The following is a 26479-nucleotide window of genomic DNA, read 5'->3' as shown; positions in this document are numbered from 1 at the left end:
AAACGTAAAAAAAAGGGAATAATAATACTGATAACTAGGTAGATAAATCAATAGAATTATTTATTTTATTTTATTTTATTTATTATATATGTGATGCCATAATAATGACAACTACAATGCCAATTATTGTGCTGTAACATGATTTAATATTCATGACAGAAGAAAAAAAGAGTGAGGGACAATAGCCTCGGAATAAGAACAAAATATACATTGAATAACTATGCTAATAATGCTGAAGCAACGGACCGACTTCATTAATATAAAGGAGAGGAAGAAGAAGAGTAAGAAGGAGTAGGGAAAAAAATAAAGAAAACTAATCTAGCAAGTCAACGGCAGCTATACAAAACAAAATGTTATTATTATTATTATTATTATTATTATTATTATTACAACTTTTTTCTGTACAACCTTTTGTGTATATAAATATTAAAAGGTCATTTAATTACTTGATTCTTACCTTGGAAGATTAATGAGCCCATCATCACAGATAACAGGACAAATGCATCAAGGCTAGCAAATGAAAGAGCACACATGGACCAAAGAACAATCGCGTTTATTACTCGGGAAGTAACAATGATTTTTCCATAGATATCTTTTTTTATATAAAGAAAACGAAGAAGAAAAAGACACAGAAACAGGTACACTCAGTTAACATACATGCACAGATACACAGATACAATAAATGGCAAACAAAATGTTCCGTTTGCTTAATTTGATTTTTTTTCTTACCTGTAACCTTTGTATTCAGTAGCTTGATGAATGAATTGATAACCAAAATAAATCCACCGCAGATAAGAAAGGTCTTGTAGATAAACACTTTCTCATTATCGGTCAACTCTTCTTCTACTTCAATTGATCGGCGTTGAAAATGATGGGCACCAGAGCTGCTGTCAAGTTGATCAACAGACCCTCCTATTGACACAGCTTGCAAGGCAGTAAATACCACAGTTGCCACAAACTGTTTGCCCATAGTTATGAACCCTCCACTGGCGTGATATCTGCTGGAGTGTACGTCTGTAGGCTCTAGCGACAGATTTAATCCAGAAGGTTCGTAGACACTGTCCGAGCTACGTTTTTCAAGTGAAAGATGTGGGAAAGTTTCTTCAATAGCTCGCTGAGCAAGTGTGTATGCATCTGCCTCGTCTGAGTGTGTAGGTGTTTCGGCTGTAGTCTGACCGGCTGTTTCATGGGAGGCTTGTGAACTCGTTTCGGGTGTGCTGTGATCTGATGCCTCCGTTGTTGCAGATGTGCCGGATTCAGTCGTACCGTGGGTACTAGACTCAGCTGCGCCATTGGCACTAGACTCAGCTGCACCATGGGCATTTTCAGAGCTCTCAGTACCAGAACCTGCTGTTGAATGGCCCTCCTCAGATTCTTCCTCCTCGCCTTCGCCTTTGACAAGTCTTCCGCTTTGAACCATCTGATGTCTGTAAACAACGAGCCTGTGATTCATTTCTGGTTAGTTTCTTTATTTTTACTTTGCATATTTTCTTGTGTTAAGAATCCTCTGTTGTAATCAACTTACGTGTTGATCAAAGCTATACCAAAAGCGACCTGGCACAAATGGAGGGGGAAGTGCAGATAGACCCAAACTTGATGATATGAGCTGTGGAGGAAGACCTAACATGGGAATCAGTCACGGTTAAAATTAAATGTTTTCCAAGTCACTGCTATCATGTCAAACTATATTCATCTTTGCTAGTATTATTATTACCTCCTTGTTGAAATCTTCAAAATACATGAAAAAGAAGCCAAATATAATAACAACAGCCATAAAGTTTGGAACACTAGATAACAAAAAAAAAACGAGTTCATTACTTTGTTGATTCTATTAAACGTTTTTATATCTATCTATCAATATAAGGAGGGTATAGACTTACATTACAACAAAGTCCGTGCCAGATTCGGCAACTAGTTTGACTAAACCCATGAGATTCTCTCCCAAAACAATCAATGATAATAGACCAAGGCGTTCTGCTAAATGACTTGCGGCCCACGAAAGTGTCTTGTCACCACGCACAATGACATTTACCAGGAGTTCTGCAAGAACCCCAAGGTACCAAAGCAAACGATGAATTTCCTTATCGATAATCAAAAGTGAACATCCCCAGATAATCATCGATATAACATTAGCTCCAACATAGAAAGACAGAGCTAATCTTGACTTGGAGCGGGCCATAAGAGCGACAACGAAAACTATAAATTAAAAATAAATACATGATTTTTTTTGGATTTTGGGTTTTGGGTTTGGTGCATTTAAGAATGTGAATACTTTTGCATATATATATATTACCTATGGAGTACTCTAGGACAAGTACAGCCTTGAGAACTAAAGATAGATGTGAGTTACACTGTATTTTGGTGGACTTTTTTTATTTATTCAAATAAAAATAGAAATGCAAGGGCTTTACCTAAATATCCATATACGTATCCTCTTGAATTCAAAAAATGGTCTGAAGTGCCAGCCATTCCAACTAATAAAACAAAAGTCGATTTGTTAACACATAAAGAAGAATAACTCAAAATAGCAGTATACATGCATACGCACACATACACACACAAAGAGAAGAGATATAGGTTTACTTACTAACTGCACACATTTCAATCAATTTCCAAATATGATGCAGCACATCATCTCTATAGTTAATCACAAGTCAAGGTAATAATTAGCTTTATATTACCAAATTAAAATAAAACCAAAAGACCAAAAAAAGAATAATGGGTTACTCACGTATCAAAACGAGCTGTGTACCTAATAATAATAATAGTAATAATGTTATTAATATTAAATATTTATATATATATATATTGTTATTTTTCATTAATTAATCAATATATTCAATAATTAGAAATTAGACACACACGCACAAAAAGAAAAGATAAAGCAATTAAGACTTACAGAGAACTTGCTGTCCAGGCCCACCAGGTGATGACAAACCAAGATGTATAGAGACCAAGAGATTCCCAGTCTTTGATGACATGTGTGTGTGTAAATTCTGTGAGTGTGGCCACATAAAACAAGTCATAAAATAGCTCTAGCCAAGAAGCGGCCTTTTCTTCTCCGATATCAGCACTGAGATCAGGTTCTGGATGCCTAAAAAAAAGGGAAGGATAATGTAAACAAAATTTAAAATTATCAAGTATATTTAATAAAGACACATAAATAGAACCCATATTTACTGGAAAAATGGTCTTCGTGTGGCCTGGACAGGGAGCTCTGAGTGCACGTAGTACACTGGTTTGAACTCCACGTAGACATTTTCATTGAATTCGATGGTATGGTGGTTAGGATCATGCTCCTGAGCGTGATGGCTTAGGTCTCCCTTTGAGTGGCGGTTATCAGAACGTGAGATTTCTGCTTTGTGGTGAATCTTTATAGAGAATTCTCGACGAGTCTTGTACAAGAAGGCTGTCAGTCCGTCGGTATCGCGCACTCCGTTGAATTGGACACGTTCCTGGGGTGTGAGATTGATCTGCGTATGTTACACGCGTGTAAGGTTATTGTTCATTTAATTTCGGGACTCTAGGCAGCTATTATGATTGGCTCATAAATTAGATGTAACCTACCTTGTTGGAGAATTCATTAGCTTTTTCAAGATCAAGAACAAAACTTTGGTTGCCACGCAACTGTCTAAAATGCACAACTGTAGGGTTGGGGTTAAAAATACAAGATTTCTGATAAAGATCATAGGCGTAAATATATTATGTACCGATGATATAATCGTACTCTTCCTGTGGATGAGATGCATTGGTCGAAGGGAGTAGCCTAAGATGCCGCTCTGGCTGCGTAAGAAATCTATATATACAATATGTACACACTTTTTTTTTTTAGTTTCTTACCCGGTTTCAAGTTCTCTTGGGTTGATCTCGTCGTGTGCCACTCTGTCCTCCCAGGTGTGTACCTGTCCTTCATACTCCTGCCGACGTTGTCTGTGAGCTTGCAGCTGTTCTATTGGGTGGGTGATAATATCACCAAATGTTTCATCTCCATGGTGATAGACGGGTTGACCTTGCTCTGGTCGGTACTCTTCTTTTTCTTCGTACACAAAGTCAAGGTCACTGTCTGTTCTCATATAAGGTGAACTGGGACTGGTCAAGGACTGGCATTCATCCTGACTTCCTCTGCGTAGAGTGCGTGGTATTGGTAGTCGACCGATAGGAGGTCTAAAGCTACGATCGCTCCTCAGAGTAGGACCACGCCGTACTGAGCGGTTGATTGTAGAGCTTCGAGAAGGCTGACTCATATACCTTGAATATATATATATATATAGCTTCAAAAGAAAAAGAAAATACGAAGATGTGAAAAACAAAGAGAAGAAGAGAAATGAAAAAGGAGAGAGGACTTAATGGCAAGAAATAACGTAGAATGTACTCCCCCTAAAATTATATAAATATAATTACAAAAGCACACATCATATGTATATATATATAAAGGTAAAAGGCAAAACAGTATTCTTTAGCGTTTGGCTCGTATCTCCGAAAATTACCTGTGGCTATTCCCGAACAAGCTTATGGTTTTCATCTATAAGCAAAATACAACCACCAAGTAAAATGTAGACAGATAGAGAACAATCCATTTTAGGTACTTTTATGACATTGCCGATCACCAAAAAAAAAAGATGTCACACAAATTGAAGCCTCCTCTGATGCTCTTTGGTTCTTGAACACAAAACCCAAAAAATTAGGCTTATTGGTCTTGACCAGTAAGATAAAGCTAGCCAGTACTGCATACACTCACACAGACAATACATTCCACAGTATCGGTTAACCAAATAACTGTAATATACTCTTTGATTTTTTATTATTATTATTATTTTGCCTTATTACTGGATCGCACTCCTTTGTGGCAAGGATTCATCGTGTAACAATAATCAGGGGCAACATAGCTGTCCAAGTATTGTTTGGATCGTAAACAAAAGCACAAACAATAACATTGCGATATATTCATTGTTGTAAATCGAATCTAAAGAAAGAGAGCATGATTTCCAAACGTTCTAGTAGACTCAAATCTCAAAAAGAAAGAAAAAAGACAAAGGTCAAAGGCTTTATACTCTTCTGTTATTTTTGCTGTTGTTGTTGAAGTTGGAGTTGAGCGCCAAGCACCAAATTAGAGGCTATTATTAATTACCTAATACAGTTATATAAGCCCCTATATATATATATATATATATATTAGCATGGAACAGAGTTTATTTCTTACAATAGGTATATTCTTTTTTTTTACACAATTTTACATGTATAGGCAAATAAGACAAAATAGTTAAGATTTATAGTAGTGATGGTGGTAGCTGTAGTATTGGTTGCTTATACTTGGAAGTGCAGGCTGTTAAAATAACAGGAATAAAGGCGCCATTTAAAGAGATAAAAGATAATAATATTTAGAGATTAAATTAGAAGCAAAAATACAATAAAATACAATAAAACAAAATTTACAAGCCTGTCAAATATTGTGCACGGTATTTGTACTGTACTGTACTGTACGTGCACTATATCTGCACTGTATGCTGTGTGCAAGTTCCCCGGATCAGTTTTATTTCTTGTCTTGACTTTAAATATTTTAATTATTATTGGATACAATAGATACCCGCTATATATGGCTGATAAAACTAATATAATATAATTAAAGACACATTTAACAAAACCATGTTTATATATATATATATATATACATTTGGGCTTTTGTGATTATTAAAGGATTGTGTTCTGAAAGGTCGAGACACTGTTAAGATAAGCCGGAACTTGAGCAAGATGGGGATAGTTGAACGGTTTAATTGAGGCTATTGTCTAACAGTTTGTACAATCCTTTATTCTTTATTTTTTATTATTAATACTAGCTGAGATCGTTAGTATATATATATTGTGTGCGTGTGCGTGTTCTTGGTTATTTGGCTTGTAGTATTTGGCCAGAACTGATCAACTAAAAATAAATACACCCACATGTGTTCACAGTATTTTACATAAAGGAAGAGTTTAGATATTCCCAATCTTGGGCTACATACACCACAGCTCACTATACATCCCAATAAGCAAAAGAAAAAATTAAACACTTGAAAATCGGTGTGATCCATTAATACCTAAATTTGGGAAAGAAAGAAAAAATCATCCCATAATCATGGTCGGCTATAGATAACAATTCATCAAGCTTGAGAGAATAGACAAAGAAAGAAACAAGTAGTATGTATATATTATGGCAAAAAAGGCTGAAATATCAGTAATTGATACAATAATAAGAATTTGAATTATTATGATAAAGATGTATCAAAATTATATATCATGAGCCATAAAGTCTTTCTTTTTGGACAGATCAATAAATTATCTAAGAAATGGCTCAAGAATCCCTGGGAAATATATTTTATCAGATATTTTATCCAGTATATAAACATTGGCTTTATAATATTTGTATTCTAATAAGAAATAAACTATTCCTTACACACCTTACTTTTATTAACCTTTTTTTTGTATGGATTGTTTTGTCAGCTCTTTCGATTTTTGGCCAATTCTACAGCTCGACCCTGGGTGAAAAAATCTTATCAATATTAGGATTTCAATAATATTTGCATGCTCTGTGCACTCAAATAGAAGTGACAATCAACCAAATAACCGAATCTAACAGAAAACAAATGCATCACGCCACGCCCTCAGGCTATTTTCTTAAACGGAAGAATTATGACCGACTCTCGTTTTCGTCCAATCGAGCGGTGAGTGGAAATCAACCAATCCAATTTCAGGTACATAGCCTAAATATTCCGTGTGGCCAATTCACTCCAACCTCTCCTCGATATCACGCCAATAGCCCGCCCAATCAAAATCGATTATTTGGTGTGCAAAAAACACAGAGAGTGATTTCCAAAATATTGAATGATTTTTTTTGTCAAAGACGTATTGGAAGCTCAAAATTTGTCGTACGACCTGTCATGGGAATAATGAATGGATATGATCAGAGTAGTATATAAAGAGAGGGTTTATGAGATATTCGAAAATCATTATTCAAATCCTATCAAAACAACCAACAACCATCAATATGTCTGCCCTCCAAAAGTTCCTCAAGCTCTCAGGTAGCAAACCCGAAATTTTCCCTCTCTTTGGTATCATGGGCATCGCTTTGGGTGGTGCTGGTTTCATGGCCGTTCACCAGGCTAGAGCTCCCGATGTCGTTTGGGATCACAAGACCAATGCCTCTCCATGGCAAGATGTGAAGGTAAACATATTTTTCTTTTTTTAAAAAAAAACAAGTTCTTATAACAATCTCTAATTATGTTTCAATTTAATTTCTTACAGGAGGGAGAACAAGTTAAGCTTTATGCCCTGAACCAAAAATACACTGGCCGCTATGAACGCCCCAGATTTTAGACAACATAAATCTATACTCTTCAAACCGATCAAATCCAATCAAATCCAATCCAATTCAGTCCAGTCCAGTCCAATCCGATCCGATCCAGTCCAACTCACACATTCTCCTTCAAACCCTACCCGTTAAATTTATATATTACTCTAAAGCAATCCTTCAATTGTTTGTATTAATTCTTCTTCCTCTCCCTACCTTGTAAATCCTTGTACAATATTAAACACTTATTTTAAACACCAAAAAAAACAATCTTTTACACGTTTAAGTTGATGAGAAAAAGGGGAGTCATAAAAGGCACTAGTACGTTCATTAGTGTTCTTTATCCCCTTAGTTCTACGACGTCTATGAATAGTAAACATAATACATAGATATATATATATATAAATCTATAAAAAGAAGAGGTAGCTTAAGTGAGCCTCTTAAAGTATATTACGTGGCAATGCATTCCCATCGGTTATTATACCGATATATTTACTACGCAGTTGGAAGAAGGGGTGTGAATCTTGAAATCTGATCGTTTGACATTCGTAGAAGGAGTATTGTAATTCCTTACAGCACAATCCCTTACAATCCTTAGGCAATTACTAACCTATTAATTCCACTATAAATTGTTCAATCTAGAAAGCCTTTCAATTCTTGCTCTGCTCATCCTTTTCATTGCTTCTTTTCTTGAAATATCATGTCCTCTAAAACCTCTTCCAATGTGGACCTTGATCCTATCATGACCAGATGTAGAGACTTGACCACAAGCACTCAAAAGAAAATCGAGGATCTCTACATGCTTACAAAAGACATGAATGTCTGCATGCTAACCACACACACTGTCGATTCTGGTGCACTTGTCAGTCGTGCAATGCATGCTTGCAAGGTAGGCTACCAACTAAATTTGATTTGACGCGTATTCTAACCATCAAACACACGCACCTTTTTTTTAGCCTCAAAGTAGTGATACTCCTGCTGACATATGGTTCTTTGCCAATGTCGTAAGCAAGAAATTCGAAGAAATCAAAAAGAATCCAAGTGTCAATATTTCCTATGTTAAGCAATCTACCATGGAATGGATCAGTATTGCTGGGCACGCCACACATGTCACTGATAGATCGAAAATAAAAGAGCTCTACCGACCTGAACTAAAGGTAATTAAATGAACAGAAAAGAACGAATCTGGATTGTGTCGCAAACCGTATTAATTTAACTTTGTCTATTTGCTTTATAGATTTGGTATGGCGATCTTGGAGATGGAGTTCATGACAGCGGTCCAGATGATCCTCGTATTAATCTTATTCATGTCAAGGCAGACACAGTGAGCTATTCCATTAAGGATGTGGAAGAAGGATCCGAGGCTTTTGATATGGCCAAGGCAATGCTGACTGGCCAGGTTCCTAAACTTGTATCTTTCCGTACCCTTAGTTCTGAGGAGCTGTCCAAATCCCGTTCCTCTGCATAGGAGAAACTTCTATGTTGTCTAAAGAGGAGAAACAGAAGTTTTTTTTTTCATTATAAAGAAGTCATGTTAATTCCTAAACATAGGGGCGGTTAGATAATTTACTCGTCGTATTCAATATAAAATGAGTTTATTACAAATGCATAAAATATATATTCTTCTTTTATTTCATTTTTTAAAAGAGAAAGAGAGACAGAAAAAAAAGTCAAATAAAGCTGAATTCTCTATCATAATATCATAAGATAAAGTTAAAATCAATGGAAAAATAATTATAGGAAGATTCAGCTATCAGTTATTTTTTTTTGCAAATTGTATCCATACTCTCATATCCATAGTTACAAATATACATTCTTCCTCAAAAATATATTATTTAAACCTTTTGTATTTATGCATTTTTACACTTTCCATTAAAGGAGACAGTTAATTCATGGAGAAAGATTCAATCCCGATTTCTCGGACTGCTTTTCTTTTCTATCCAAGTGGCGCTCATGAAGCTTTTGAATACTCAACGTTCGCTTTGACTCCATCGAAGAAAGGCAATTTGCATCCATCATGGTCTTGCCAGTTACCAGTGCCAATAATGTCAAGGTCTACACCGTCTCTGGTGGAATCGGATCCCGATCCGTACCAGACTGGCTTGCACGAAACCAAAAGAAAGCCTTGAAGAAAGATTTCGGCAAGTCAACATTTACAAAAAAAACTAAAAGAAAAAGAAAAAAGAAAAAAGATTAAAATTCAACATTGTATTAATTAATGTCCTTTAATCAACAGAATATCGTACTCGTGTCGATTTGATTCAGGATTTCGAATTTCCTGAAGCTTCTAATCGCATCAAAACTACCCGCGATGGAAAATTCGCCATGGCTACCGGTGTTTATAAACCTCAAATGAGAGTATTTGAGTTTGCAGAGGTTTCGATCAAGTTCGAACGTCATATGGATGCAGAGACAGTAAACTTTGAGGTAAGAGAACTTTCTCTTACACATTTCTCGGTTTCTTAGGCATACCTTTATAATACGCAATGAAATATATATATATATATATATAAGGCAAACCTCTTACCTACAAGTGTCAATTCTACTTTAGATTCTTTCCGATGACTGGACAAAGGTCGCACTCTTACAAAACGATCGCTCAGTTGAACTGCATACCCAAGGTGGAATTCATTATCGTACACGCATTCCTAAATTCGGCCGTGATCTCGCATACCATTACCCTTCGTGTGATTTGATGCTTGGTGCATCTGGTACCGAAGTATACAGACTCAACTTAGATCAGGGACGTTTCATGAACCCTATTATAACCGACGCTACATTGGGTGTCAACTGTGTGGAAATCAACCCTGCTCATCAGTTGTTCGGTTTCGGTACTGCCAATGGTACTGTAGAGTTCTGGGATCCTCGTTCACGTTCGCGTGTTGGACTTTTGTCTCAGCCTCAGGTGCCCACCACCTTTGGTACTGAGTCAAACCTCGAAATCTCTGCACTCAAATTCCGTAATGATGGTCTTACTATGGGTTTGGGTACTTCGACTGGCCACACTTTGTTGTATGATTTGCGTGCTAGTGTACCGTTTATGATGAAGGATCACCAATATGGATTTCCCATCAAGACAATCAATTTCCATGACGGTGGCGCAGGTTCTGGAGATATCGACAATGGCAATGACAAGGTTATTGTGTCCGATTGCAAGATTATTAAGATTTGGGATCGTACCAACGGAAAGCACTTTACTTCGATTGAGCCAGAAACAGATATCAACGATGTGTGTGTGGTAGAAAATAGTGGAATGATCTTTACAGCCCAGGAAGGTGTACAGATGGGTGCTTATTATATTCCTGAACTTGGCCCTGCCCCTCGATGGGCTTCGTTCCTCGACAACATCACAGAAGAGATGGAAGAAAACCCCAACAGAGATGTTTACGACGAGTACAAGTTTGTCACCCGCAAAGAGTTGGCAGCACTCGGTCTCGAGCACCTTATGGGTACAAATGTTCTCAAGGCTTATATGCACGGTTTCTTCGTCGATTTGAGATTATACGAAAAGGTAAATGAAATCAAAATCTTGAACGAGGATATTGTTATTTTACGTGTATGGTTGAAAGCATAATGTTTAATATTCTTTTATCTTCTCTTCTACTTAGGCCAGATTGATTGCAAACCCATTTGCATACGACGATTTCAAGGAACGTGCTGTCCGCGAGAAGTTGGAGAAAGAGCGTGGTTCGCGTATCAGAGCCAACAACAAATTGCCATCTGTTAATAAAAATCTTGCCAAGAAACTGCGTGAAGAAGGCAACAAGAAGAACAAGAAGAAGGAGAAGGAGACCGTTTTGGATGACAACCGTTTCTCAGAACTCTTTGCTGATCCTGATTTCCAGGTTGACGAAGCATCTAAAGAATATCAGCTGCTTCATCCTTCTGCTCCTGTAAGTGAATATTTAAAATTCAAATTTTGTAAGATTACTTACCTTACTCCTTTCTGTAGAAGAAAGCTGTTGCTGACTCTGAGGACGAAGATGATGAAATGGAAGACGTACCATCAAGAAACACCCATGTCGACGATTCAGATAGCGATCGATTGGATGGTGATAGCGATAGTGAAGATGATATTGTCGGCAAAATCCGTAAAGAGCGTGGTTTATTCATGCGTGACAAGAAGAAGCCTCAGACCACAGTCCGTAATGTTACAGACAAGAAATTCAAAACCGCACGCCGTGGACCTGAGATGCGTATGGGAGGTGAGACTGGTCGTGCTTCTGGCAGAGGTGATGCTCGCAAATCATTTGGTACCCGGTTAAAATCAAATGAATCCAAACACAAGGTCGAGGGTCACAAGATGTCTCGTACTGCAATGGGTGGCATGGAAATGTCATTCAAACCAAAAGCAAAAGCATCAAACAAAAAAGAACGCCGACCAAGATCTTAATCCAATCCATCTCTTCCAACTCCTTTCTTGCATCATTAAAAATTAGTATTTAACATCCATACTTCTCGGTAATGTATATACACAAATACAAAAGCTTAAACCCGTATAAGAGACGCATCGATATATATACATGTGTGTGTGTGCGTGTGCGTGTGTGTTTATATATATTGATATGTGCGTACAAGATGTGGTTTATAGAACATCTTGTTTCTCAAATAGGCAGCTTTTAAAAACGATAATAAACTTAATCATATACTTTTTTTAAAATAATAATAATAATAATAATAATAATAATAATAATAAGCAAAACAATAAGAGTTAAAGAGATATATTTTCAGAAAAAGCAATTTTATTATATGTGCAATGTAAAACAAGTAAGGTGCAACAAGGGAATATTCGAATTTTTAATTAGATAAGTAATATAAGCTTGAACTTAAAAGTTCATACGCTCCAGAGCCTCCATGTACACATCAGAGTCAGCGTAAGCAGCGCTGGCAAAAGAGGCAACAGAAGCGGAGGCGGAAGCAGAAGCCATTCTGTTCATGTTGTGATGGGCGCGCTTCTCAAAGTTCATAGAGGGAAGGGTATCAAGATAAGCAACATCCTCAGCCATCATTTGGGCGTCCAAATTGTCCTGGTATGACTCCTCCATAACACCATAGTCGACGAAGGCCTCGGAGGCCTCAGTAGCAGGGGAGGAGGCAGACTCTGAAGCAGAGTCAGCAGGGGCTTCACTCTCCTCTTCCTCAGCAGGAGCACTGTTGTCTTCCTCAGCAGGCTGGGCCTCTTCGGTATCGGCTTCCTCATCCTCAGAGGAATCTGAAGGCTTATCGTCAGTGACAGCATCAATCAAGTCACCAATGATTTCACGCTTGTAATAGGCCTCAGCAGGGTAAGCATATGCGGAGGCGGATGATTCAGGCTCAGAGGCAGAAGCAGACTCGGACTGGGAGGATGAAGAATCGTCCTCAAAGAGATCTTCGATAAGCTCAAAAAGATCACGCTTGTATACGGCATCGGCATAGTAAGCAGATGCGGAAGCTGGAGATGCGGAAGCTGGAGAAGCAGACTCAGACTCGGAAGCAGAAGAAGACAAAGGAATTGGCAAGACATCGTTAATGATATCATCCAAAGCATCCATGAAGAAATCACGCTTTTCAAAGCGAGCATTGTCAACAGAATATGCTGATGCGCTGGCGGAGACAGAAGCCTCGGGAGCGGCCTCACCAAAGAGCTCATCCAAGAAGTTAATGATAATACCACGCTTATTAAGAGCTGGAGCAGCGGCAGGGGCACTGTCATCGGCTGGAGGAGGAACACTGTCATCGGCAGGGGGAGGAACACTGTCATCGGCAGGGGGAGGAACACTGTCATCAGCAGGGGGAGGAACACTGTCATCGGTAGGAGGAGGAGGAGGAGCACTGTCGTCGGCAGGAGCAGAAGCGCTATCGTCAGTTGGAGCGGCGCTCTCATCGCTTGAGGATGAAGCACTTTCTGTGGGGAAGTCGAAATCGATATCACTGAAGAACTCGCGGAGGAAATCTTCGAGGGCATCACGCTTCTTCAAAAGGCCACCTTCGGAAGAGGAAGGCTCGCTGGAATCAGATGAAGATGAGGACGAAGGAGAAAGGTCGTCAACAAGATCTTCCAAAACATCGAGGAAGATACCACGCTTCTTTGGCTGGCTGTTGTCAGAAGATGGAGCAGGCTCGCTGGAAGACGACGACGAAGAGGGGGAAAGATCGTCAACGATATCACCCAAAATGTCGAGGAAGATACCACGCTTCTTTGGCTGGCTGTTGTCAGAAGATGGGGCAGGCTCGCTGGAAGACGAAGAAGAAGAGGGTGAAAGATCGTCAACGAGATCATTCAAAATGTCGAGGAAGATACCACGCTTCTTTGGCTGGCTGTTGTCAGAAGATGGAGCAGGCTCGCTGGAAGACGACGACGAAGAGGGGGAAAGATCATCAACGATATCACCCAAAATGTCAAGGAAGATACCACGCTTCTTTGGCTGGCTATTGTCAGAAGATGGGGCAGGCTCGCTGGAAGACGAAGAAGAAGAGGGTGAAAGATCGTCAACGAGATCATTCAAAATGTCGAGGAAGATACCACGCTTCTTGAGGAGGCTGCTGTCAGAAGATGGAGCAGGTTCGCTGGAAGACGACGACGAAGAGGGCGATAAGTCGTCAACGAGATCATTCAAAATGTCGAGGAAGATACCACGCTTCTTGGGCTGACTGTTGTCAGAGGATGGAGCAGGCTCGCTTGAGGAAGAAGACGAAGAGGGAGAAAGGTCATCGACGAGATCTTCCAAAATGTCGAGGAAAATACCACGCTTCTTGAGAAGGCTGCTGTCGGAAGATGGAGCAGGTTCGCTGGAAGACGAAGAAGAAGAGGGTGAAAGATCATCAAAGAGACTATCCAAGAAGTTAAGGATTATTCCACGTTTGTTCAAGATCTGGTCATTGCTTGCAGCGAAAGGAACAGAGTCGGTGTTAGTGGCTACTGAGAAATCTTCGGCATAGGCAACCATGGATCCTGCGGCTTGCGAGGCGGAAGCTAAGGGGATAGCTCCATAAGCAGCTGAAGCTTCAGCAGGGAAGAACTCAAAAGGATCGTTCAAGAAACCACGCTTAGCATAAGCGGAAGCAGACTGGTAAGCAGATGCAGATGCTTCAGAGACTTCCTCTAAGACATTCTCTTCGGCCAGCGATGATTCGAGAGCGGTAGGCTCTTCAAAGTACATGAGATTCTTAAAGAATTCGATGATATTACGCTTTGATCCGACCTTTGCATAGGATCCTTGTACGGAAGCTGAAGCTGGGGAATAAGCAGCGGCAGAGGCAGAGGCAACTTCATAAGCACTTGCACTGGCAGCCTCTTCAGGGAATGAAGGAAGGGCGAATGTGAGATTACTGAGGGAAAGGACCGCAATGGCAGCAAGAGAGAAGCGCATTGTGTTGGTATAAAAGACAGATAAGAATGCAGATGAAGTAGGTTGGCAAACGATGGAACCAAGTATTTATACAAGCTTGGATTATTATTTTTTGGATTTCAAGTAAACGCGGTTGGCATTCTCTAATTATCGATGCTCTTAGCTTCTTGATTCCAAACTTGGTTCTGTTTGCTATCTTTTGCCATTTTGGCTTTCAGTTTTTTCATAATGTTTATGTTTGTATTTATTTTTCTTAGCCAAATCAAGGTGTAATTACATTGTCTCTCTAACTTCATTTTAACATGGACCAGATATGCTTTTTCTATTATTTTGTACTAGTCGACATCAGATTTGTCCCAATGGCGCAAGGATATTTGAATTACTCCATCCGCACAAGTTCCCCTATGACAGAGGATCCTCGAAGTGATGTGACTAATGAAGTCATAAAATCAGAGGTAGTCGGTTCACGGTGGAGATGCTTGTCGAGGTAAATGATTACCAAGACAACGTGTTCATCAACACGCATAAAGTAGTAGGTGCTTGAAATCCTGTTATCAAAAAAGTATACTGGACTTCCTTTTGGATCTCCTAGTTTATGACGACATCCTTGAATGATTGATATAATGTTTGGCAGGTGGTCTTTTGGCGCTTGCTACATAGAGAATATCTTTATTAAGATCTGCAAAAGCGATCGAGACGATTTACATGGCATATATTATCATTATTTTACCTTTGGATGACAATAGATAAATGGAAATGAGTGGATACCCTGGGGCGGTTCATATGGCGTGCCTGCACACACATAACCTTGAGGATGAAAAGGTGTTGATGTGACCTCATACACAAGGCTGATACTAAACGCATTGAAGCGTCTTCGGAACGTGCAGATCCTGGGAGGTACAGGGGGGATGACAAGAATGCTGTTAGTTCAATCCGACACCAAAATTAACACAATGTATTCTCAATGTGGCTTACTGATCATGGTAATCTACTTGGAGACCTTTCCATAAAGCCTTTTCAGGATCATCTTCAGTGAGTATGCTTTCTTTGGATATTAGAATGGTACTAAAATATAGTGTCATTTTGGCGGCTAGATTGTCGAGGTAGCGTGCTTGCCATCGTAAAGTTTGGGGCCATACATGTCCTTGCTTCTGTTTTCCCTGTTTCTTGACTTAGACTAAGATATCAAATAAGCAATTCTTGGTTTAGTTACCTCCGATGTGTTGCCAAAAATTGAGAGTCTCCATGTTGATGCTGCGTCGCGCGATTGTTCACAATGCATTGGCGATTTCTCCAAAAATTAAACAAGAAACATTCCCCCCAAGCTTTGCATTAGTTTAAGGTATTTACACAAACCCTTCATTTTCTTTCTTCCTTTTCCTTTATCTAAAAAAATGCTCACTTCCAAAAAATCCTGCTCTTCGCAGGTGGATTTCCAGTCACTGAGATCTTGTTTGCAAACAAATAAAGATATACATGCGTCCTGAAAGGCATAATTGACGATAGCTGTTCTTGCTCTAAGCAACGAAAGGAGGATATTGATTTCTTTTTCGACGCCCAGCCCAAGTATATAAAGATGATCTGGTAGTGATGATTCAGTGCATAGGTTACTAAGAAGGAGGAGTTCTTGGATCATGGCTTCTGTACCACTGGGGGTGGTTTGAGTTGCCATCGAATGATATCTTTTTTAAATAGTAATAATAATAATAATAATTAAATGAATAAAATAAAACAAAATAAATAAAAGTTAAATATTCAACGTTAAAATAAATAAACAAGCAAGCAAAAATAGTTATACATGCTAATCAACAACTGGCGACATCGACAAAATTCACTAAGGCTTTGTAGTAAAAGGGTTACGGACGCCCTTTCTTGAGTAATTGAAGGATTTGAATCGATCAGTGAAATCTCGCGTGTAATTTCGTCTGCGAGATGAGCATATTGGGAGTTAAGAAGCTAATGACGATGAGACATTTAGGTAATCAAGGCATGCATCCTGTAATATTCTAACTTACAGTGTCTTTTCTAGTAAACCATTTTGGCTTCATATAAGATAACTGAGTGTAGAGGGTTTCGCAGGTTATGAGTTTAAAGAATATGGTGTTGAGTGGTGGGTATATCCGTATTGGACGAGTGACGAGTTTGTTTGCAGCACCATAGTCAAAGGCTCCAAGTGCCTTTAGATTGGAGATGCATAAATCCATATAGTGAATTAAGAATTCGATTTTTTTTTTTATAAAAAAAAAGGCATACAGCTTTTTGAACAATATATATATATCTTGAGTTAAAAATATTTGTGACAAAGATAAATAAAGAGCAAATGAGCGGCTTGTTAGACGCAAGTTTTTCTAAAAATGCGAAATCAAAGACGGGAAAAAGAATGGGTTTCTTGAAAATAAAGAATCGGCGCCCTAACAGAGCAAGACCTGAACTGGTTGTACGTTTCAGTTCAATGCTCACTTGACATGGCCTTGTGTTCGATCTGAGAAAGGAAATCTGAACTGGAGCACCACAACACTTCTTTAGGTCAGTGTTAATCTGCCAAGAGTCATTTAGGCTCTTTTTTATTATTGTTTTTTTTTTAATTTCTGAAAATATTACTAATAGCCCCCTATCCCCTTCTTTCTTTATTATAAAATCAAAAGAAAAGAGAAAGCAGAGTACCTTTATCGGATTATGATTGAATTTTTTTTAGGGTCGTCTTTAATATCATTAGTGTATTTGTATGTAAGGTCAATGATTGTTTTAAAACATGTCCCGTCCATTCATTTTCTGCCCGTCGCCCATCTTTCCATGTTCTCAATCATCGTGAGTGATATTGATTGGTCTGGCTGCAAAGTGCGGGGTGGCGTATGGTGTGTCTATAAGGAGAGGCGGAATCTTAAGTAATTTGGCCAATGTAATCCGGTTGCTACAGGTTTTTGTGTCACGCTTCTTTGTGTTTAAAAAAGGTGAGTTTGGCCCACCGGTGAGATTGCCCCGCCTTTTCCAGCCTTCTTTTCTTTCAATATTTCAATCTTCATCGCTGTGCGATAACTCTGTACAGAATGACTACGCTCAACAACTGTGAACTCACCGATACCTCTCGGAAACGCAAGCAAGAATTTAATGACCCAAAATATCTTACACCATGGTCTGATTATATGGACTCTAACAGCTTACAACAACCTAGCATTGACCTCTTCGGCATGCCTGGTATTCTCCAAGACAGTGCCATGACAGATATCACTCAAGCTAATGATCACTCTCGAAGACACTCAGTAGCTGTAGGTGAACTCAATTATCACTCTTTTCCTGTCAAGCAGGAACCTGCAACGACAACTACACCAGAGCAGTGGGACCCTGATCTCAGTCAACTGTTTGGCTCTTCTCTACCTTCCTCTTGGTCGTCTTCATCAAGCCAAGGCACTCATCGTGAACGACCAAATTCAGTCCATCGTCGCACACTCACCCTTATCCCAGACGTCGCTCGGATTACCCCTGGGCCTAGCACGCCTGTATTCTTTCCCCCGAATTTCCTTGATGCCCTCAACTCAGAAGAAGAAGAACACGACACTTTCCAGGACACCTTTCAAGATACCTTTCCACTCAACCTTAACATAGATCCTCTTGGTCTATATGATCCTATTTCCAGCTACATACCACAAACATTTGTACCTACAGATGTAGATGAAATGACGCACTGGGTACTTAATGCTTCAATAAAGCAAGAAGCCCTCACCCCACCACCAATGCAATCTTCACCATCAACATCACCGTCGCCTCCTATTCCCTCACTTCAGTCTATGAGTTATGCTCAGCAATCAGATTCCCTGAAGTCTAGTATTCAACATTATTTGCTACAAAACAGCCCCGAAAATTGCTACACTGCAATGCTTTTAACAAGCAAGGTAGCTCAGAAAAGTTATGGTACTGAAAAGAGATTTCTATGTCCACCACCATCAACTATCTTGCAAGGTCCAAACTGGTGGACACACAACTGCAAAGCACCTGCAGATAGTCGTGTTCCAAGTCCTCCTCGGCTGACAGTGCATGTGTCTGGTGAGGCGGCATCACAGACAGGCATACTTGACTGGTACTCTTCTGGAACTATGCTAGACGCAGAAGGTGCGGGAGCTGCCATCGCCGCCGATGACCCATCGATGTTGGGTAAATGTGTCTCGAAACATCTACACATCAGCGATGTTGACGAAAAACGCAAGAGAGTCGAGGTCCAGGTAAATATACAACTGTCAAGTGGCTTCAATCTCGGCAATTTTTGCAGTCAGAGTATCAAAGTCATATCCAAGCCATCCAAGAAGCGCCAAAGCGCTCGTAATATGGAATGTGAGTACTTTACTCCAGCCAATCGTTTGATATTGATATGATACTCGCTCATAGTGTGTATCCATCATGGAACTCCCATTTCATTGTTCAACCGTATCCGTTCTCAAACTGTGTCAACCAAATATCTTGGTGTGTCAGCAGGAGAAAAAGATGTCACTGGCGCATGCTTTGTAGCCCGGACAGGTTCTTGGGATCCATTTATCATCTGGATTGCAGATACAACCCGTACTCAAGAAACAAACAACCGTCCTCCCCCAGACACACCGGGTATGCCTCCTCCGCCTGCCATTGCTCTTCAACTTCAGACAAATCAACCAACAGCTATTTTATACAATCAAGCAATTGTATTACAATGCGCAACAACTGGTCTTGTTAGCCCAGTAATGATAATCCGTAAAGCAGACCGCGGGAGTCTTGTTCAAGGTGGAAACCGAGTAGCGCGACCATTAGGATCAGGAGGCGAATGCGGCGATGAAGCGCTTGGAGATCCAGTGTCCCAGCTCCATAAGATAGCCTTTCAAATCGTCCATGATCCTCTTCGCCAAACGGCGCCTATCGAAAATTGTCCTGAATGGTCACTACCCCAAAGTACAGATCCTATTACTTACTTGGCCTGTCTGAGTGAAGTGGTCGGGATGCATCGCACTACTGCCCCTCGTACTCTTCTTCCTGTAACCGATCCAGCGTGGCCATATGAATATGATCTTTTATCGTCAGCAGTGTCTCAAGAAAACGGACGTGTGGTCCGAAAGAGACGCGTATCATGCGATGTGACCAAGCCTGTTACTTTGCCCGCCAAATTCCAATCTGCAATGTCGGCAAAGAACCGTCGCCGTGTCAACTCTCTCAATGATGCCCTACCTGACACAACTCAGCGCCGAGCTTCTCAATCATCTGTGACAGGGAGCAGAAGACCATCAACCGACTCTCTTCAGGGCATTAATGGTGGATGTTGGACAGAAGATGTATCGGACGCAGCAATTTGGACTATTGTTGGCACTGATTGTGCAACTTACACCTTCTGGACACCTTCTCCTCTTGCAAACTCTTCTGACTTACGGCCCGTTACTCCTTTCCCCAGACTTACTCACAAGATTTGTCGATCTCTTGATACCTCTGACAATCTGGTTCTCTCAGGCGAGGGCCTCTCTGCCAAGCTTTCTGTCTGGCTGGCTGATATCCAGCTCAAAACCGAATATCACAAAGACACTCTTTCTTGTATTGTACCCCCAGCCGAAGAACTTGTTAATAATCCTTTTGTTGAATATTCTGAACACTCATCCAGACGATCTCTTCCTTTACTATTGGTTAGAGACGATGGTGTTGTCTACAAAACTGAAAGTGTATATGATTTTTGATACTCTAACCCTATTCAACCTTATCACTCCCCCTTTGCATTCGCTTTGTATAATAAACTCATTCTCTTGTTCCGCACAACCCTATTTTATTCATCATGTACCAAGTAAAATGTGAAAAGGAACACATTCCGGTCGTCCTACATGAACACCCGAGGATGGCCGATGCGCTAGGGGCTGGCATCGTTATACAAATGTTGTTATTTCTTATAGCCAGCACCGAAACAGCCTTTCTTTAGTATATTTTATTTTTGAATAAATAATAATAGTTTTTTTTTTATTATTTTTTTTAAGAAAAAAGGAAAACACACTATAGATATTTCCCATTGACAATTCAAATAAACTTTTTGCTTTGTTTTGCTTTATTTTGTTTTATTTTTATTACTATCTTTATTATTTATTCTAAAGCAAAAATTCATATTGTTTTTGGTGCATGTGGCTATACAATGCCATTATTCTCATGTCAAAAAAGTATTTTATATACTTCCAACCAAGGGTCCAATGCTTCGCAAACCAATAAGCTTTTGATTACTGAAGAAAACGACACTTTTTTTCTTCGTCTAACGTAAACACCAGTGTGACATTGTCAAGAGAAAATAATAATAATAGTTGTACATTGTGAATGGTGATAAATGAGTCTGCATGAGGGAAGAAAGAGAATTTTGGTTGGCATGGAAACCAACCGTGATATAATCTCAGATAAGGTTAAAGATAGCCAAGACAACTCAACTTCTTATGTTTTCCGACCAATCCCCTACAGGGATTTCACATGGGCAGAAAGGAGGTCCAGGCAGTTGTGAATATATGATAAGACCAAACCTTATTCTATCTTTTTTTTTGGCTTTGGGAAATTGTAATCACACCACGCAGGATTAATCAAAAAGAGGTTTCTCATTTGTCCATTCACCTTCCATTGCATTGATACTTGCCACGTTGTTGTCGCGTATCTTTATTAAAAAGATACTAAAAAGAATAAAAAGTCGCCTGAATTTTCCACGGTAGATATCAGGCAATATAAGAAATATAGGTAATGCAAGCAATACAAGAATAATAATCAATTATCAAGAATCAATAATCAATAATCAATAATCAATAATCAATAATCAATAATAAGTGATTAATATCGAATAAATCAATTTGGGAATAAAGACCTTTAAATAAATAAACTATCAAGATACCTATACTTAATTAAAATCTAAATCTCTTCCATTTTTTTTGCTTCCTTTTGATTAACCTGTCATGGCGTATTTGTATTGTAAAAATAGTTTTAGATATTTAACGTATAGCAAGTTCTTATATACAAATAATCTTTGTGTGATTGTCAGTGGCAGCACACATCAAATAGATGATGAGGGAATAAGAACCTTTCTTTTAATATTTCTTGTGTTGCCGATTCAATTATATTTTGTACAAACCTTCTTTTGCTTTTTTTTTTTACAAGCCCAAATTTTTCTTTTGTGAAAGGATAATTTGGGAAAGCGTAAAGGTTTAATCGCTTTAAAAGAACAAACTCCCCTTCTGACCCATTGACGTGTGGCAAAGACGCTTTTTTTTTTGGATAGGAACTAACCTATAAAAATCTTTAGTTCTCACCCGACATGATACTGTATATTCAGAGCTCAGTCCTAAATAATAAGAGTAAGCCCATGGTCAAGTATATTTTGTTACAGAGCTAATCTCTAGACTATTGATTTATTGTGAAGCAAATATAAGTTGGAAAACAAATAAATAACTTTTGATACTAATAGCAATAAACGGGGTTCTTTTTTTTCTAAAATAATAATAATAAGAATACAAGGGCACCAAAGCAAAACTGTAAGATGTGTGCATTTTTTCTGAACACAGTACCTTTTCGTGGAGAAGCCGGGGTTTTGACACCAGTAACCATAAACTTGGATCGGTAAGCTATCTGTTTTTACACAAAAACAGTCATTGGCGCTGGAGATTGATGCTGATATGGATAGCTTTAATAGCAGCCGACGATCATTTTGGTAGATTTACTATTCTCAAGAAATCATTCGACGAAAAACAATCTTAAATCACTCTGCTAATTCTACAGCTGTGATCTAGAAATCAAAACATTATCTTTTATTGTTTTTTTTCTATTATTATTTATCTATTTACTTATTTCTTATATCTCCTAGAATACCGCCGTGTGTATTATACTGGGGGTCTATTTCGTTAGAGTAGTTTTCCTTGACAAATATACATACACACAAGTCCATAGTTTCTAGTTTGAGCTTAATTCTCATTAGATCCAAACAGGCGGGCGCTCTAATTAGTGTGGTCTATAAGCCTTCTTTTGGGTCCAATTGTTAGCAACCTTTTATATAATAGTACACATATTGTTTCTTTACAGACTATGGTTTGACAGTAGGTATGAAAATATTAAAATAATAATCTGAAGCGCCACGGCCTGTGCGCAATAGAGTATTCTTTACGATTTAAAATTTCTTATTTTAAACAAAGCAAAAAAAAACAGTTATATAATGCCCAAATACATAGGATGTTAATCTGGAAAAGGAAATCACGAAAATAAATACAGCGTTCATACTGCTATAATCAAGTGGAGACCAGGATATTAAGATGGTGAAAAGGTCGAACAGCTTGAATATTCCATCAACAGCGATGGAAAGTATCTCATAGTAAGATAGAAAAATAATTAATAATTTTATAATACATTTATTTAGACTGGGCTTAATATATACATTATTGAAAAATGATAATCGTATTATAGTCTTAAGTATTTTGACATCTTAATTATATTGTAAGAGATATAGCGACACAAATTTTTGTATACGTTGCAGTTGAAGTATGAAATGAATTTGTAATATACAAACAAACATATATATATATTTAATATTTTATTAATCCAAAACACTAACAATTAGGAAATGCAGGAAGACTTGTGAACCCCTTTATTAAAAATCGAAACCAACTTTGCATTTATTTGCTCACAATGGCATGTCATATATGCCAACACGTACTCCTAAGAAATGTATTGAAAGCATTAAATAAACATACCAAGTGGGTTTTCAAATCAATGTTGTGTTTATAGAGGTGAAGTCAATCACCTTTTTATTTTTCTTCTTCTTTTTTCTTAGTGGACAATTGTTGCCTTTAGTTACTATAGTTGGATACAGCCTAACTCGACTCGACTCGACTCGACTTGACTTGACTCGACTCGGCTTAAGTCAGCTCGACAAATGGTTTAGAAAATACAAAATTGTCCCAAAGTCCCGTAGGATTTTAAAACGAGCCTTTCCACTGGCGCATTAATCTCACTGCACTCATGAAGCTGGCATTTAGGATTCATGTTTCATTTCCAGAGATATTTTAGACTAGGTCCAAAGAGAATGCTCTTTATTTTGTGTATTTCTTATTCAACGGGGGTTTCCTTTTAAACGGAAGATTGGATTTGACATACAAAAATATTTATTTGGTTTCATGTTTTCTTTTAAAATATCTTTAAGCTCTAGCTCCAGACAAATAATACCATTCCTGTTAGTGCACACACACAAATACACACACAAATCCTCTTTGAGTGCAGGTTTCATAACTCGTACACATTTGTGGTTTAGCTCTTACATTAAAATATTATATTTTAAGTTTACTTGATCTCAGTAATATGCGCTGATAATTTAGCTTGTAAAATAGAAAATATAACAAGAAAAATAAAATATTGTCATACTTTGCTGTCTGTTGTTAGCATCAAAACATATCAAGCCTATCCCGACGTAAACCGGTTTAAAAAACCACAGATTAAAAAAAGAAAAAAAAGAAGACGATTACTAGTGTCACTGATAGCTGTTTTTCAGGATACATCACTAACCAGAGGTTTGTTGCTGTTAGTTGACATAATCGTATAAAGAATTCATTGGAAGTATAAGAATCTATCGTTTAAATACCTCTTTATTTAATAGAAGCATGCCTAGAATAATGCCTAAAACTTCTGTTTTTCTAAGCATATTTTTACTGTATATCGTTTGTGATGGAGTTTGTATTCCCATGTCAATCAAAGTGTTATCTATTTTTGATATAAAAAACATTATATCATACCAATGCTTTGCGGTTAGACTTTGATATACTAATGTGCTAGGAGAACTGGTAATATATATATATATATATCTTTATATCTTTGTAAAGAGATAAAGCCTTATCGTATGAGCTCTTTGTATAAATTATAGCAGCACTTGAAATTCTGTCTGACATGAGCAATCCATAATATGCATTTACTTATTTTTTCTCAAGACTTTTGTCTACATGATTAAGCTGTGATGAACTCTACTAAGATATTGTTGATCGATTGTCTTTTTTGCTGAAAATTTACTCGGGATGACAGCCTATTGAAAATAGGCTTATTTTTTTTTATTTTTTTTTTTAAAAAAAAGCATTAATGTGTAAATATATGAATATATTATTCAGTAAAAAGCAGTACTTTGTAAGATGAGATGTATAAAAAAGGTATGTCTCTAGATTCAAACTGTTCACACACACGCTATCTCTCTTTCTCTCTCTTTCTCTCGTGTTGGTATTGTATATCTCACTTTCTGCTTGCGGCATTTTCTTGGTATCTGATTGGACCAAGCAAAGTCTTTTTCAAATTAAATCGCGCCAACATTTGTTTCATTTATCCTCAACTTGAATCATTCTCTATCACGATATCTATTCCTGTTTGTTTATCCGTTTAGATTCCACAAGGGGTCTTTTATATTTAGTTTTATTTATTTATTTATTGTTTAAAAAAGAGAAATAAAGAAAGAAATCTAGATGTTGTACTAAGCTATTTGATTTGAATAAGTGATTTATTTCTGCCAATAAATATTCATTAGGATAAATTCTTGTATAATTTTATTTAATATGAACTTGGCTGTGTCCTCCCAAAATATGGAACATCAATTAGACGCAAAGGCACCAATCAAGCCGAATGAGGCCAGGCTAAGATATATGACTTTGATAGAAGGCGAACCCTATAATTTGTACCTTTTTGTGTGCCAATTACAGGAAATAACATAAGAGCAGACTATTTCAAAATTCGTTGTATGATGATCTTATACATGTTAGCTTTTTCAGGTAAAACGCCTGTTTGGTCTTGAAAGCCAGAAACTTTTACTTAATGAAGGATAAAGGTTGGTGCGGTGTGTGTAGTTGTGTCAATAAAATGTACTGAGAGGTTATTTATTAACTTTCTATCTTTTTATCTTTGTCAAAATAATTTTTATTTTAACTCTCGATCTGTGTTTGCCCAAGTACCTGTCATGCACTCTTTGCATGTTTTGAACTATAAGCCTTTAGAGTTTGGAAGAAAACTTGCCCTTTTCTTTCTCTATAAATGTAACACAATCAATTCACTCTAGTAATGTATTTATAAAAATATTGTGAAGGTACCATGGGAAAAAGGTTGATGATTTTAGCATAGTCTCAAGAATCATATTCTTTTCTTTGAAAAACCAAACAAAAAAAACATCACTATTAGTATGATACTTTCAAAAGGCATCTACGGATTAGTTTGCGCCTTGGTCATTCACAAAATAATATATTCTCCCAATTTTAAACTATATAATATGCAAGTCGGTGAGGAACGGATTGTTTGAAATAAAAAATTTCAAGATATTAAGTATCCAGTTTATCCATAGTAAGGATAAACTGCCAAGATTAAATATCTTCACTACATTTATGATGATGAGTACTGTTTGGTGTCAATAGCGATACCCGGGCTATTGCATTATATATTCAGATACTTTGAGCCAGATACATCTATTTATTGTTATTTATATAAATTTGGTACATTGCATGTATTCTTGGATACTATGCTTAAATAATATGTGGCGATCAATCAATCAAGAATAGCGTAAAGCAAAAGATGTGAATGATCGATTATGCATTACTATAAAACAATCCGAAGAAACGAGCATGGAAATCACCAGATAATTCACAATAAATCTCAAAATCCAACAAATAAAATGACTATCTTGATTGCATAGTTACTGACGCAAATTTGTGGGGAAACAGATGAAAGAGTGCGTTTCCTCGTAATAAGGGTAGTAGTTAGATATTCATGGTTTAATAGTCATATATATATATATATATATTCACTATACAACATTGTCAGAAACAAAATTAAGGCTGTAAAGTTGACTATT

The 26479-nt window shown here is 37.8% G+C and overlaps 8 protein-coding genes across 8 annotated transcripts; 5 read left to right on the top strand and 3 right to left on the bottom strand.

Annotated features, from left to right (window-relative positions):
* Positions 1–84: 84 nt before the first annotated feature.
* PHYBLDRAFT_159977 (hypothetical protein) lies at positions 85–1017 on the bottom strand. Its single transcript, XM_018434093.1, has 3 exons — positions 730–1017; positions 458–592; positions 85–336 (listed from the first exon to the last, which is right to left on the bottom strand). Exons 1-3 carry the CDS (start codon positions 968–970, stop codon positions 314–316), a joined length of 399 nt encoding a protein of 132 aa, XP_018286949.1. The 5' UTR covers positions 971–1017; the 3' UTR covers positions 85–313.
* A 5982-nt stretch (positions 1018–6999) lies between these two features.
* Positions 7000–7583, top strand: NDUFA4_2 (NDUFA4, NADH dehydrogenase 1 alpha subcomplex, 4, 9kDa). Its single transcript, XM_018438707.1, has 2 exons — positions 7000–7198; positions 7279–7583. The coding sequence occupies exons 1-2, from the start codon at positions 7022–7024 to the stop codon at positions 7348–7350; spliced, it is 249 nt and encodes an 82-aa protein (XP_018286948.1). The 5' UTR covers positions 7000–7021; the 3' UTR covers positions 7351–7583.
* Positions 7584–8024: 441 nt separating this feature from the next.
* On the top strand, positions 8025–8934 carry PHYBLDRAFT_188502 (hypothetical protein; the record flags this gene model as incomplete). Its single annotated transcript, XM_018439522.1, has 3 exons — positions 8025–8213; positions 8281–8481; positions 8562–8934. The coding sequence occupies 3 exons, from the start codon at positions 8025–8027 to the stop codon at positions 8790–8792; spliced, it is 621 nt and encodes a 206-aa protein (XP_018286947.1). The 3' UTR covers positions 8793–8934.
* Positions 8935–9341: 407 nt separating this feature from the next.
* Positions 9342–11822, top strand: PHYBLDRAFT_188501 (hypothetical protein; the record flags this gene model as incomplete). The annotated part of the gene is made up of 5 exons (XM_018439521.1): positions 9342–9393; positions 9561–9751; positions 9876–10835; positions 10933–11217; positions 11277–11822. 5 exons carry the CDS (start codon positions 9342–9344, stop codon positions 11715–11717), a joined length of 1929 nt encoding a protein of 642 aa, XP_018286946.1. The 3' UTR covers positions 11718–11822.
* A 225-nt stretch (positions 11823–12047) lies between these two features.
* PHYBLDRAFT_78641 (hypothetical protein) lies at positions 12048–14699 on the bottom strand. The gene has a single exon (XM_018443379.1). It carries the CDS (start codon positions 14674–14676, stop codon positions 12151–12153), a length of 2526 nt encoding a protein of 841 aa, XP_018286945.1. The 5' UTR covers positions 14677–14699; the 3' UTR covers positions 12048–12150.
* Positions 14700–15034: 335 nt separating this feature from the next.
* Positions 15035–16859, bottom strand: PHYBLDRAFT_67009 (hypothetical protein; the record flags this gene model as incomplete). Its single annotated transcript, XM_018441722.1, has 7 exons — positions 15035–15307; positions 15386–15575; positions 15631–15821; positions 15869–15946; positions 16058–16337; positions 16454–16611; positions 16671–16859. 7 exons carry the CDS (start codon positions 16857–16859, stop codon positions 15035–15037), a joined length of 1359 nt encoding a protein of 452 aa, XP_018286944.1.
* An 843-nt stretch (positions 16860–17702) lies between these two features.
* Positions 17703–20339, top strand: PHYBLDRAFT_67008 (p53-like transcription factor; the record flags this gene model as incomplete). Its single annotated transcript, XM_018441721.1, has 2 exons — positions 17703–18981; positions 19036–20339. 2 exons carry the CDS (start codon positions 17703–17705, stop codon positions 20337–20339), a joined length of 2583 nt encoding a protein of 860 aa, XP_018286943.1.
* Positions 20340–22156: 1817 nt separating this feature from the next.
* PHYBLDRAFT_172747 (hypothetical protein) lies at positions 22157–23615 on the top strand (the record flags this gene model as incomplete). The annotated part of the gene is made up of 5 exons (XM_018436869.1): positions 22157–22236; positions 22696–22713; positions 22904–22981; positions 23074–23103; positions 23441–23615. The coding sequence occupies 5 exons, from the start codon at positions 22157–22159 to the stop codon at positions 23613–23615; spliced, it is 381 nt and encodes a 126-aa protein (XP_018286942.1).
* Positions 23616–26479: the final 2864 nt, after the last annotated feature.

The sequence above is a fragment of the Phycomyces blakesleeanus genome (genome assembly GCF_001638985.1).
Source record: "Phycomyces blakesleeanus NRRL 1555(-) unplaced genomic scaffold PHYBLscaffold_23, whole genome shotgun sequence".
NCBI classification, from domain to species: Eukaryota; Fungi; Mucoromycota; class Mucoromycetes; order Mucorales; family Phycomycetaceae; genus Phycomyces; species Phycomyces blakesleeanus.
The sequence above is the reverse complement of the archived record's forward strand: the minus strand, read 5'-3'. Positions and strand labels throughout refer to the sequence as shown.